The sequence below is a fragment of the Glycine max genome, chromosome 19 (assembly GCF_000004515.6).
Source record: "Glycine max cultivar Williams 82 chromosome 19, Glycine_max_v4.0, whole genome shotgun sequence".
NCBI classification, from domain to species: Eukaryota; Viridiplantae; Streptophyta; class Magnoliopsida; order Fabales; family Fabaceae; genus Glycine; species Glycine max.
Window position 1 is genome coordinate 30,286,933 of NC_038255.2, and position 13,785 is coordinate 30,300,717.

At 30.0% G+C, this 13,785-nt stretch overlaps 1 protein-coding gene across 1 annotated transcript; it reads right to left on the bottom strand.

The window, feature by feature from the left end:
• Positions 1-4,170: 4,170 nt before the first annotated feature.
• On the bottom strand, positions 4,171-4,850 carry LOC100527156 (uncharacterized). The gene is given in 1 exon segment (NM_001248774.2): positions 4,171-4,850. A coding segment is annotated over 1 exon segment (489 nt). The 5' UTR covers positions 4,800-4,850; the 3' UTR covers positions 4,171-4,310.
• Positions 4,851-13,785: the final 8,935 nt, after the last annotated feature.

The following is a 13,785-nucleotide window of genomic DNA, read 5'->3' on the forward strand; positions in this document are numbered from 1 at the left end:
ATTTAATATACCCTAAAACCATTTATTCTTTTGAAATGAAAGACGCTTTTAAAAATGACTAACCTGTGCCCTAGTGATTTATTTTCTACTTGGGAAGGAGTCCTCTTTGGAGCCAAGGTTGGACATCGTTCCCATGCCCACATTTGTAGTAAGATACACATACCTCCGATTGATTTAGTTTTATAATCGGTGGCACTACACATCTCTCTGTATAGAAAAGCAAGTACGGTAGGTCCCCATGCATATGTGCTACAGTCTTCAAAGTCACGTAAAAATTGAAGGTACATTAGCGAAACTTTGTTACTGCTTTTGTCAACGAACAAGACACCTCCAATGAATCTTAGTATCCATGCACGGGCAAACCTTCGTACTTGTTCTTCATCATCGTGGTTATTTATTTGTGCAAAATGGTGAGCCAACCAACTTAATTTAACCACACTACCTTTAATTTCACCTTCTTGTGGTCTGACTCCCAATAATTCCTCACATAAATCAGCCCAATTAAGATTTGTTGGACCGATTAATGGTAAACCATCCACACGTAGACCTAACAATACAGAGACGTCTTGGAGAGTAATAGTACACTCTCCGCATCTCATGTGAAAGGTATGTGTTTCCGGCCTTCATCTTTCTATCAAAGCACTAATTAATGAGGCATTTATTTTTAAGTATCTCATTTTCATAATCCAGTAAAAACCAGATTGGCGAAGAAAATGAAAAATTTGCTCTGGAATTTCTTCTTCCCCTTGATACGTGGGGACAGCTCGTCTGATATGTAATTTCCAATTTTCTTCCCCATTCCAAACATGTTCTGAAACATGCTTAGGTTGCATCCATAATACATCACTATCGATCGGGTCAGACTTAATTTTAATATGTGATGGACATGACGATGAAGATGTCATTGATACTGCAACATAAAATATAATACAATAAATTTACAAAACAATTTATACATTATTTGTAGATAATATAAATAAAACTACGCACATTTATAAAAACGTTATTAAATATATATAAATAAATTTGTAATAAATAAAACTGGGCAATTTTGAATATATTCTATAGATAAATTAAAATACATGCGAAGACAAATTTAAATAAATAACAAAATATATTTATTTGATAACAAAATATATTATACAAATAATAAAATTTAAATATATTCTACAAATACTTTCAAATACATACACATAGACAAATTTAAATAAATAATATAATATATTCTACAATTAACAAATAAATAAGTAAATAAAATATGGACTACCAAATAAATTAAAATACAAACAAATATTCAAATGCAAAAAATTATTTAAACAACGTGTAATACAAAAATAATAATAATGTACAATGTATCATATATTTAATCACGTAAATTTTCTAAAACAAATAATATTAACCTACAAACTAAAACTAACAAATAATATATATAACATTCTAACTAAAAATACTTGACTCAAATTATATTAACTTATCAACTCATTTATTTAAAATTGTACTATCTATATATAACATACAAAATTATAATACTAAAAAGATAAATTTACGTGTGTGAAGTGTCTAATACTACAATTATTTATTTATATGTGAAGTATTTAATATTACAAAAATTAAAAATTTACGTGTGCCTAAAATTTAAAAATATATACCTAAAGCTAATATTAACTTGTGCCTAATACTACAGAAGCTAATATTACGTGTGCATTGGCTAAAGTATCATGCGTGTAAATATATACATAATACTACAAAAGCTAATATCACATATATAAAATTTAAGAATATATACAACAACTAAATAATATTTTCATACTAACTAACCAAATAATATTTTCAACCAAATATTATTTTGATATATATATATATCACACATATAATATCTAAGAATATATACAACAACTAAATAAAATTTTCATTCTAACTAACCAAATAATATTTTCATACTAACTAACCTAATGTTGGAATATCTATTAATACATAAATTTAACAACACAATACCTACTAATACTAACTAACTTAAACTTAGAATATCTATTAATACTACCTAACCTACTATTTTTATAATATTATTAACAGAATATATACATTTTATTTATTTTGAAAACACTTACCAGAAATTTATGGAGGATAAGGACACACACCAAACTTGAAGGAAAGAAGCACAACAAGCACCAAACTTGAAGGAAGGAAGCACAGTAAGCACAAGAAACTCATACTCAAGAAGAAAGAGAAAGAGAGCTCAGCAACTTGAAGGAGAAATGTACATCCATTTACGTTGATGAGCATTTTTTATAGGTGAAAACGTAAACAAGTAACGTTCAAAAGCTTAACGTTCACCTGCAAAATCCTAGCCTTTTCAGAACACTACAAACCCTAACCCTAAACACTGCAAGCCTACACTGCCATCTTCAGAACTGTGGCATGCATGGCGTGAAGGTGTCTCGCAGGAAGCAATGGCGGCATTGCTTACGTGGAAGGCTTCTCGCCATTGGGAGCAGCGAGACAGCATGCTTCTCACCAGTGGGAGCAGCGAGACAACATCCACGTCAACTGTCTCGCCAAGCACAATGGCGGCACCCTCTTCTCTTAGCCAGGTCAGCATGCTTCTCGCCATTGACAATGGCGACACGCGTTTCTCGCCAGTACTGTTGACGGCATCCATGGTCAAACAGACCCCCTCCGTAAATATTAGAAAATTGACCACTTTACGTAAATAGTTTGTAAAGGTGATCCTCTACAGTAAATTTGTCGTTTATATGCGGCGGAAAAGTTAGCATTATCCACAAATTTTTTGTCAGTAATATTGTCCTTTGGAAAAAAAGAACAAAATTCATCGGAAAAAGAAACAAGATCCATTAAATATTGTTAAACACATAACCTAATAAAAAATGTCACATTAAATTGTTAAGCACATAAGCAGATTTGAATGATTAATGTTGTTAAAATGTTGTTAAATCATATATTATTTTATTCTTATTATTGATTAAAAAAATTTTAAGATATACTTAAAATTCAAAATTTACATATATATTAATATAATATATAAAATCAGATAAACTGATAAATAAGTATAAGAATTTGATTGTTGATTTTTAATGTTAACTATAATTTTAAATAAATTATTATTTTTATTGTTTCCAAAGCAAATATCATCTTAATAAAGCTTATGTTAATTTTCGTCTGAGAAATATTAAGCAATTTTTCTGCTCCTACTTGAAAGAAAAAAAAATTAATCTGCATGCCACTGAATTCATCATGAATTATGGGTCAGTTTGTTTAAGATTAAAAAAAGTACTTGTAAGAAAAGTTATTTATTTTTAAGTGATTTTTATACAAGCAGAAATTGTTTCATGTTTGGTTGAATTATAAAACACGCTTTTTTAATTAAATGTGATTTTTAACTTGTTTGTGTGTGTATAAGTGATTTTTTAATCACAAATTTACATAAAAGACCTTATGCTTAATTTACATAAAAAAAACCTTATAAGCATCCAATACATTGTACATCCAAAAGACTAGAAGATTCAATTTGATGGGATAATCTTTCGCCCAATATATTTCTTTGGAAACAAAAGCATGCTTATCTAATCCACTACAATTTTCCCAGATCTTTTGGTAAAAGTTACTTGACTATCTACAAAAAATTGGCATTGAACTTTGTAATCTTCCTGCAAGTATTTGAAGTATATACGTGCAGCACTCTCAACTCCTAGTTTCCATTCATTGAAAACTTGCAAATTATCAGTTCCAAAATGACATACTGGAAAGCACATTTAGACCATGACTCTTTTTTGCTTCTGCAATATTCACACAAAATGCCAGAGCAATGAATTCACATTTACAATTCAATTTGGCTAACAAATGGAAAGCTTACAAAGAATTCATCCTCATCTTTGAGTCTTTAACGAAACTTCATTGAGAGCAAAAACACTATTAGATCAAATTAGCACAACAAAAGATACATATGATTGTCTCAACGTAGGTGGTTGGATGAGGTGTTCTACAATTCACATCAGGCACCCATCCCTTTTTGTTTTCAATTCCAATTTCCGTCACAGAATCTTGATTTTTAATTTTTACTTGAGAAGCAAAAATGAAATTTATTAAAAACCAGTAGTTAGGAATCAAGCACAAGGTGTGTCTTACCCCCAAAACACCTAAAAGCACAAAAGGAAGCACAAACTAACAACAATTTGATTAAAATCCACCCAACAACATCTTACAAAGCAATTCAATTAAGTAAGAAATAACAATGTCTCAATCTTCAATACCTTTCTTCTAACTAAAAACCAAAACAGTCTCCAATTAAAGCCTTACACATAAACCCAAAGACCCATAATCATACAATTGAAATTGAAAGGAGAGGAGAAATTATCATCACTTGATACAACATCACCTAAAGAACAACACTTTTGTGGAGGGAAGCCTAGAGCTAGCTCACGATGACAAAGGAGGAAGGTCACGAAATGAGGGATTTCGATAAGTGAGGGCTTTCCATGCTCTGCAACGGCGAGGACAATTTGCGATCTCCGAAATTTGGGGGAAAATGCGAACAAATTTGAATTCAAATTTTCTCTACTTCCCTCAGCCATTGCCACAACCAGAGCCACTGGCCAGCATGTCCACCAGTGCAGATCCGCCTTGCCATGCTAGATTGGAGCAGTGATGGAAGCTTCGTAGGAGCACCTCCACTCGAGGGCGAGGGAAAGGGTGAGGGAAAGGACGAGGATGGCCACCATACACATCTGTAAACTAAAGCTTCGTCTCTTAAAAGCAGGGGTAGTCCCATCCAAAATTTTCATTAACCCACCTCCGTGTTTTTTCCAATTCTTGTTTCTGCACCAGCTTATTTGGAGCAGCTTATCAATAAGCTGCTTTTAGCTTATTTTCAACTTCCGCTTTTTTAAATAAGTTTATACATACATCCAAAATTTTATAACAAGTGTTTTTTTTATATAAAATAAGTGATTTTTTCTATATAAAAAAAAGCTTAACCAAACTCACCTTATATCACTCCTAGGCTTAGGGATGCGAATAGGTCAAGCTACTTACAGGGGCTATGATTTGGCCTCTTTAAAACATGGTATGTTTAATTAAAAAATTAGACTTGGACTTGTAAAAAAAGAATATTTAGTTAATTAATATGTTAAGCTTGAACATTTTAAAAAAGTCTATTTAGATAATTAATAAACTAGGTTCATTTGGCTTATAAAAAAGTCTATTAAGCCTAATAGGTCATAAAGATGTAACTGTGTGGAAACATTAACATGGTTAATTTTAAAAAGGTAGGTTAGACCAAGTCAAGCCGAAAAAAGGTCAAGCCAAGTCAGCTTAAAGAAAAAGACTTTGATAGATGGTTAGCCTAAGGCCTAATTACTATATAGTGTAACACTAATAATTGGTTATGACTCAATAAGGCTCAAGTGTACACACTAATCATTGATTATGGCCTAATAAAGTCCAAGTATAACACTAATAATTGATTAAGACTTAATAAGGCCAAATATAATTGACCAATGCCAACTAGGCCCAAGTGTAACTTATGATTGTCTAAGCTCCAATAAGGCCCAAATACAATATTGATGATGGACTAAGACTCAATAAGGCCTAGGAATAATATTAATGATTAACCAAGGCCCAATAAGACCTAGGTGTAAGATTGATGATTCACCAATTCTCAATAAGGACTAAGTGTAGTACATATTGATTATTAACTTAGGCTTAATAAGATCTAGGTGTAACACTAATGATTGACCAAGGTTTAATAAAGGTCAAGTGTAACACTAATGATTGACTAAGGCCTAGTAAGGCCTAGGTGCAATATTGATTATTAACTAAGGTCCAATAAGACCTAGGTATAACACTAATAGTTGACTAAGGCCCAATAAGGCCTAGGTGTAATACTGATTATTGAGCAAGACCCAATCAGTATAACACTAATGATTGTTTAAGATCTAATAAGACTAACACTGATGAATGATCAAAGCCTAATAAGATCCAAGTGTAATATTGATGATTGATCTAGGCCCGATAAGACCCAAGTATTTTCTCAACTATCATTAGTTTTTATCTTATGAAACATATAATTTTGTCATCTATACTAATTTATATTTTTTATATCCTAATTTTTCAAGTATATATTATTTTATTACTTAAAATATTATATAATATTAAAAATATAAAACCTATTCAACCACGATTCAACTACAATTGAAACTTGATTTGATCATATTTAAATTTAAGATCAAATTAATTAGATGATAACTTAAGAAAATTATTTAATATAATATATAGTTTACAACTTTAAAACTATTCCTTTATAATCGAAGCATGCTATGATCTTTTTTAATAATCCTTTTAAACTTTGTTACTATTTATTCCAAGTTTCTAATAATCTTTATTCCTTTCTAATTACGTGTTTAGAAATATGTTCCTTTTTAATAATTTTTTTATAATTGTTTAAAACCTTTTTTTATTAACATTACCAATTATGTGTATATTATAATCTTAGTATTCCATTTTAAAAATTACTTTTATTAAAATATATATGAAAAATATAAAATTTTAAAAAATAAGGTTGATTAAAAAGAAAACTCCCTCATTGTCTTTCATAAAAAAAAAAAGTCCCTCGCTCACTGCCTCACTCCCTCATTTCAATGTTATTTGCCTTGGGCTTGTAATGGTTTTACCCGTGCTAGACAAAATTTCTAGTATAAATAGAAGTATTGGATTGTGGTATTGTACGACAGCTATGTGTCAATTTCAGTATATTAGTTATCTTTCTATCTTTTTCTTCTTCCATACCAGAACCTTATATTTCCAATAGATGAATTGCTAATAGTTTAATCATTGTTCTATATCATTTACTCCTAATAGTTTTCATGTAGCTAGCTTTTAGGTGCTTTTTCTGCACAACTTTAAATATCTGATCTAATACTCGGTGTAACTAAGATATTCATGATAAATAACTTCATGCTTTATATATGTGTTTGCTATAATTAATAATGTAATAACATAATGTGGTGATTATTCACTGTTTCTTATACTAATATTTTTTTCTCTTCATATAAAGGTTGGTGATGTAGAGATTTGAGCATCAACATAGGATTAGAAGAAATTTTCATACTAAAGTCTCACAAGGATTGTCTTGATATGTTTGACGATGCTCAAAAGACTCTTAAGAAGCCAAGATGGCTTGGAGATGACATGTGAAATCGTTTGTTAGCACATTGGAATACATATGCTTTCCACATAAAGTCTACACGAGTCTCAATAAATCAAGTATCGGGAAAGGGTAGAATCCTTCATACAAGTGGTTCCATTAGCATGCATGATCACGCCATGTGGACGGTGTGCACATTAAACTTGTTTGATATTTTTTTAAAACTTAATAATTTTAAGATTAAATGTTTATTTATTTACCATTAATGTTTTTTTTTTGCTAGCAGTAGAATTTGGTCGTTCTATACATATCGATGAAGTCTTTCAACAAATCCATATAAGAAAGGATGTTGGTGAATTTGTCAATGAAAGATGTAGGAGAACACATGTTAGTTTTTTTTTAATTTTTTTCTTCATTTTATTCAAATTACTATGTTATTGAAAGTTGTCTTTGTTTAAATATCAAGAAAAATTTCAAAGAATATATTGTCAAGCTAGGTCTAAGGGTGCATCATCTGTTGGCGAATTAGAGACTAGCCCTCTTGACCCTGTTTTAGAGGAGAAAGTATTAGGTCTAGGAGTTGGGTCGAAGCTGTTGGTGGAAAGACCAAGGGATGACTATATGGGACTAGAGACCTTGCTCATGATTATCAAGGTGGAGATAGTAGTCTCACGCAAAAAAGGAAAGCATCAAGTAGTTATTCACATGATTCATAAGAGATTATCCAATTGAGACAACGACTTTCACAAAGTGAGGAGGAGATTCGCCAAATGAGGGAGGAAAATGAGTGGATGAGTCATCAATTTTAGCAATAATTTCAGCAATTTCAATCAATTATCATGCATTTCTTATCACCTAACGCACGCAATATCTTTGAACAAAACCAATAACAAAACAACCACCAAGAGCAACAAAATGATCAACAGGAGCAACAATAGAAAAACCAGCAACAACCAGACTCTCCATATTATGATAATTACTAGATTGCATTAAAACACTTATTGTTACTTGTCCTTTTTATGAATATTGTTTTAAAACTATTTTATTTTTTAATTTATCAATAGTTTGACTTGTTAAAGACAATTATATAGAATTAATATGTATGACAACAACTTTTTAGCTAAATTATTATAAAATTATGATCTTTTAAATTTATTATTGTTTTGTATATGTTGTCATTGTAGAATATTATTTTGTAATATCATATAATTTATATAATAACCAGATAATATTTTAAATATATTAAAAAACATCAACAATGGAATATTACTAATGACAGATAATTCATCGTTAATACATAAAATACTGATAGCATTCGTTATTATTATTGACAGATTATCCATTGGTAGTTTTACTCATGGATAGTCCGTCGGAATATATAGTTACAACTAATGATGGATAATTTGTCGGAAGATATAGTTACAATTACTGATGGATTATCTATTGGAAACTATAATTACAATTACTGATGGAATATCCTTGGGAAACAAACGTAATCATTACCGACGAATAATCTGTCGGAAAGAAGAATAACCTTTACCCACGGATTATCCGTAAAAAATTACCGAGAAAATTTTGATTGAAGTTTTTTTCGATGCTGACATTTTCGACGAATTTTTGTCCGTTGGAAATGCATATTTACTGACGAATTTTGTCTGTCGGAAGTCAACGATTTTCTTGTAGTGTTTATCTCACCATGTTTGATTTCTATTAAGCATAGATAATAAAACTGATTAGGTCTAAAACATCGACATGCCTAATATAAAAACATTCAATCCAAATGTCAATTTTTTACAAACTTGTTCCATATTATAAAATTATTAAAATCAAAAGATCTTAGACCAGTCTTCAAGATTTCTACCTCTTTAATTCAACATGGTATAAAGCAACAAATGTTGATTTCTGAAAACAAACAATATCTTCGTTGTAATCACAAAAGCACAAGTTCAAACAACCCTTGATTTAATAGTAAGGTCCATGAAAATGCTGTTCCAATTTCTACATTGACAAAGCTGACAAAGCTCTTTCAGATTAGGAATAACACCAATTTCATGGATTAAAACTACAAGGCCACCTAGCGCCGGTTGATTTATTCTCTTCCTTGCTTTTTCCCTCTCCAAATATTTAGGTAGGTAACACAAACAAAGCTAGTAAAACAACCTTATTTTAGTTCTAGAATTCAACAAAAATCAACAAGAAGGTAGCCATTTATTCAGAAACAAATGTGAGCGAGAGCTTAGTTCTAGTGAATTTTTAATTTTGAAAAATATATTTATTATCACTTAAATATGTTGTTTAAATAATATAATTAAATATATGTCACATTATAATTGATTGAAATCAATAAGTTTTATTTTTGTAAAAAAATCATAAAGATTAAAATCAATAAATTTACGAGAACTAAAGTTTTAAACATATCATCTAAAAATAGTTTTAAAATGTATGCATATAATGTTACTTTAATGTTACAAATAATAAATAAAATTTAAAAAACTAAATAAAGACTAATATTAAATTAATCATTTGAGAAGACGGTATTTCTGCAAGGAAATGGTTTTTCATTCTTTATCATATTAAAAATTATAGAAAATTAGCTTAAGTGTGATAAATGATTTAGTTAATTAATTAAATAGAATGCATGAGTTCATCATTCTTACATATAAAAATATATATTTAGCCGGCACATTGCATTACCTGAGGCAGCATTCAGTTAACTTTGCCGCAATTTTCGTTCAGCATGTATTAATAAACCAATCCATAGATTAATAACTACGTCAGGGTTTGAATGCCAAAAGAAATTATAGAGGTCGGTGTGCATACTAATTACCAGCTAGCTAGCTGAAAAATATATTGATTCAAAATGCTCAATCTTTTAAGTTATAATTTGTAACAATAAGGTAACATTATAAAGATTAAATATTATTTTATTAACATTTTTTATTTAACAGATTTTGTTCGGTATTAATTCCATAAAATATATGAATCTATTATATAAACACTACTATTTTCTATCTAGAATCAATTAACATAATATTATTCTAATTAGTTTAACAAATAATCTTAAATTCGAGTCTCATAGAAAGTTTTATACCATTTTACCTCACATCTATAACAATATTATAGATAAAAGTGATATTAATTTTAAGATTAAATATTTTTCATCTCATTTTACCTTTCATTAGTAGTGACAAAATGTAATTACATATTCTCCTATGTCAACTTTTCTTTAAAATAATAAATGTAATTACCTTTCGTTAAGGTCTCATGTATTTGAGATATTATTTACTCAGGTGCTCAGTGAATCGTCAAGGTTTTGTCCTTGTAAAAAGTATTTCATGATGAAACCTGTTTTGCGGATCCAATTTTTAGCATCAACAGACTGGGAACCTATTTTGGACTCTTTGAAATTGGGAGAAAAAAAAAGAAAAAGAGATGGAAAGAATAATGTTATAATCTTGAAAGATTGATAAGTTGAGGATGATTTACCACAAATAATAGAATTCTTTGATAAGAGCCTAAGGTTTCACTCAAGAACCAAGAAAGAAAGTTGTGTCTAATATGAAATCTCATAAAGAACTGTCGACAAAGTGTTTAAAGAGTCTATTTATAACTCCTACTAATAACCCTAAATTAGGGCAAGGCCCGATAACTAATCTAATAATTAAAATACTTAAAAATAACATTAAAAGGTCACAACCCTTTACAAGTCCAAAAATAGGCTCAAAATACAATTAAAAATGAAAATAAAATCCTATTCTAAAAGTTGACTAAAATTTATGAGCTTCGCTTCTTCTACTCTTTCCTCCATGAAAGAATTTAGTCTCTTGCCAAACTTTTCTTGAAACCTCTTACTCTTTACTCAAGTTATTGGTCCATCCATGTTGAGCCCACCCAAGCCAAACTCTTCCTCCTTGGATAGTCCTTTATCACTTCGATGGGTTGAGAAGAAAGGGTGTATATAAATGATATGTGACCTCGACTCCTAAGCAATGTGAGATTTTGTGGCTATCGAAATAAGCCCCCAATCAAGACTAAGAGACAATAGTGGTCCAGGCCTTCCTTTTAGCTAGTGATAATTTTTCGACCTCAAGTTCATAGACATCATTAGGGTTCCCATATCCAAGGTAATTTTCACTTAGGTGCTCAATCGACCCTCATGATTTTATCTTAAACGACGTGTGACTACATACTGAAATATATAATAAATTAATTACTCTCATCTTATAATTAAAAAATCATGCATACATAAACACACCGTTGACAGTTTAACCAAAGAACGTACATCAACAATTATTTCCATTTAACTAGTAATTTCAAATTTTTATTATAAATAATGTTAAATATTTAAAGAATTTTGTTTATCACCATTAGTAGGCCGGAATAAAATTGACTCATTTAAAATACTAGTGGAGTATAGTAAACTATTGGCCACTGGTCAAAAATAGTTTGTCAAAATAAAACAAAGGGTTATTCTTCCTCCACCATTCAAATTTCTTCTACACCCAACATATTTTAAAAAATTTCAACTTTACCCTTTTTTACTTCTTCTTCTTCTTGGTTCCTTCCTTTTTTTTTTCTTTTCTTCTTACACCATTCACTTGCGTTGGTTGTTGGTTGAACTCCCCGCATTGTGGTTGGTTTCGTAGAGGTGCATTGTTGTGGTGGTTGGTTATCTGCTGCATTGAGTTTGTGGTTGTCGTCGTGGTGGGTGTTGCAATACAACGATGGAGGAGGTTAATTTTTTACATCTACGAACGATCTGTGCCATACGGATTGGTAATCCATAAGAAACATACGGTTCATACGGATTGACAATTCATATAAGTTAAAAAAATTTAAAAATATATTTTTAATGTATTTTTTATAAATTTAGTTATATTTTTTAATATATTTGTATAAATATTTACATTAAATAGTTTATTCAAGTGTATAAAATATGAAAATTTAGATAAAAATTATTATATATATGCTTATCAATTTAAATGTAATATATTAGTATATGCAGTAAAAAATAATAAAATTGTGTCATAGTATATGTTAAAAAACATATTTATTGATATATCTACATTGTCTAATGTAGAAGATTTTAAGATAAATTTCAACATTGAAGTTTTTTAAAATAAATAGATTTATTTATAAATAATTAGAATTAATTAAAAGTGATAACAATTCATATATTTGATTAAGAGATAAATTATTATTATATGTATATGGAGGTATGAACTATTATATGTCAATTCGTATAGGCTATACGTATGGAATTTCATTAGTTGTTGTTATTTTGTCATTGATATTTGTTTAATGTTTTGTTAAGATGGACGAAGATCAATGAATATATATGAGAGCATAATGTCTAAAGAAATTAATATGAATGAAGACAATGGAGAGAAACCTGATGTGTTTGAAAATATTGATTATTCTGATGCATTCAATACTTCTCAGATATTGATATGATTTTGTATTTTGTTAAAGTATGTAAATGAATGTCCTAAGAAGACTAAACATGTATTATCCCTTTTGTAAGTGTTTGTTACCCGTGAGGACGTATTGCAATGGGCTCATACTATTGTGTATGATATTGGTTTTGTGGTTATGATAATGAGGTCAGACACATCAATTAGAAAGAGAGGAAGAACCTAATTTGTTTTAATTGGTTGTGAGAGGAGTGGAAAATATAGAGTATACAAGAAAGATTTAGTACGAACGAAGACTAGCACTAGAAAATGTGGTTGTCCCTTTAAGTTCAGAGCGAAACTAGTGTTGGAAGGTGAAGGGTGGATGGTGAACTTAATATGTGGGACTCATAATCATGCATTGGCTAAGTCATTCACTGGACATCCATATGTTGGTCGACTAACTGAGAATGAAAATATTATTATTGGTGATATGACAAAGTCAATGGTCAAACCAATGAATATTCTTCTCACTTTGAAGGAGCACAATGTCAACAATTGTACAACAATGAAGTAAGTCTACAATGCAAGATATGCATACCATTCTTCTATGAGAGGTAGTAATAGTGAAATGCAACAACTAATGAAGCTACTTGAATGCAATCAATATATTCATTGGCATAGACTAAAGGATGAAGATGTTGTACGTGATATATTTTGGACACATCCAGATGTAGTGAAATTAAACAATGCTTGTAATTTGGTATTTCTCATAGATAATACATAAAAAACAAGCAGATACAAATTTCCTTTACTTGACATTGCTGGTGTGACACCTACTGGATGACATTTTCAGTTGCATTTGCCTATTTAGAAAGAGAACGTATAAACAATGTTGTCTGGGCTCTTGAATGATTTAGAGGTATTTTTATGAGACTTGATGCAATCCCTCAAGTTATTGTTACTGACAGAGATTCAACATTGATGAATGCAGTGAAAACTATGTTCCTTGAGACACCTAACTTGTTGTGTTGCTTTCACATTGATAAGAATGTGAAGACAAAATGTAAAACCCTTGTGGGTCAAAAGAACACATGAGACTATGTGATGGAAGCATGGGGGAGTCTTGTGGATTTTCCTACTAAGATAGAGTATGATGACTATCTTATGAAGTTTGAAATTGCTTGCTCACCATGACCAATGTTTGTTGACTATGCGAAACAAACATGGTTG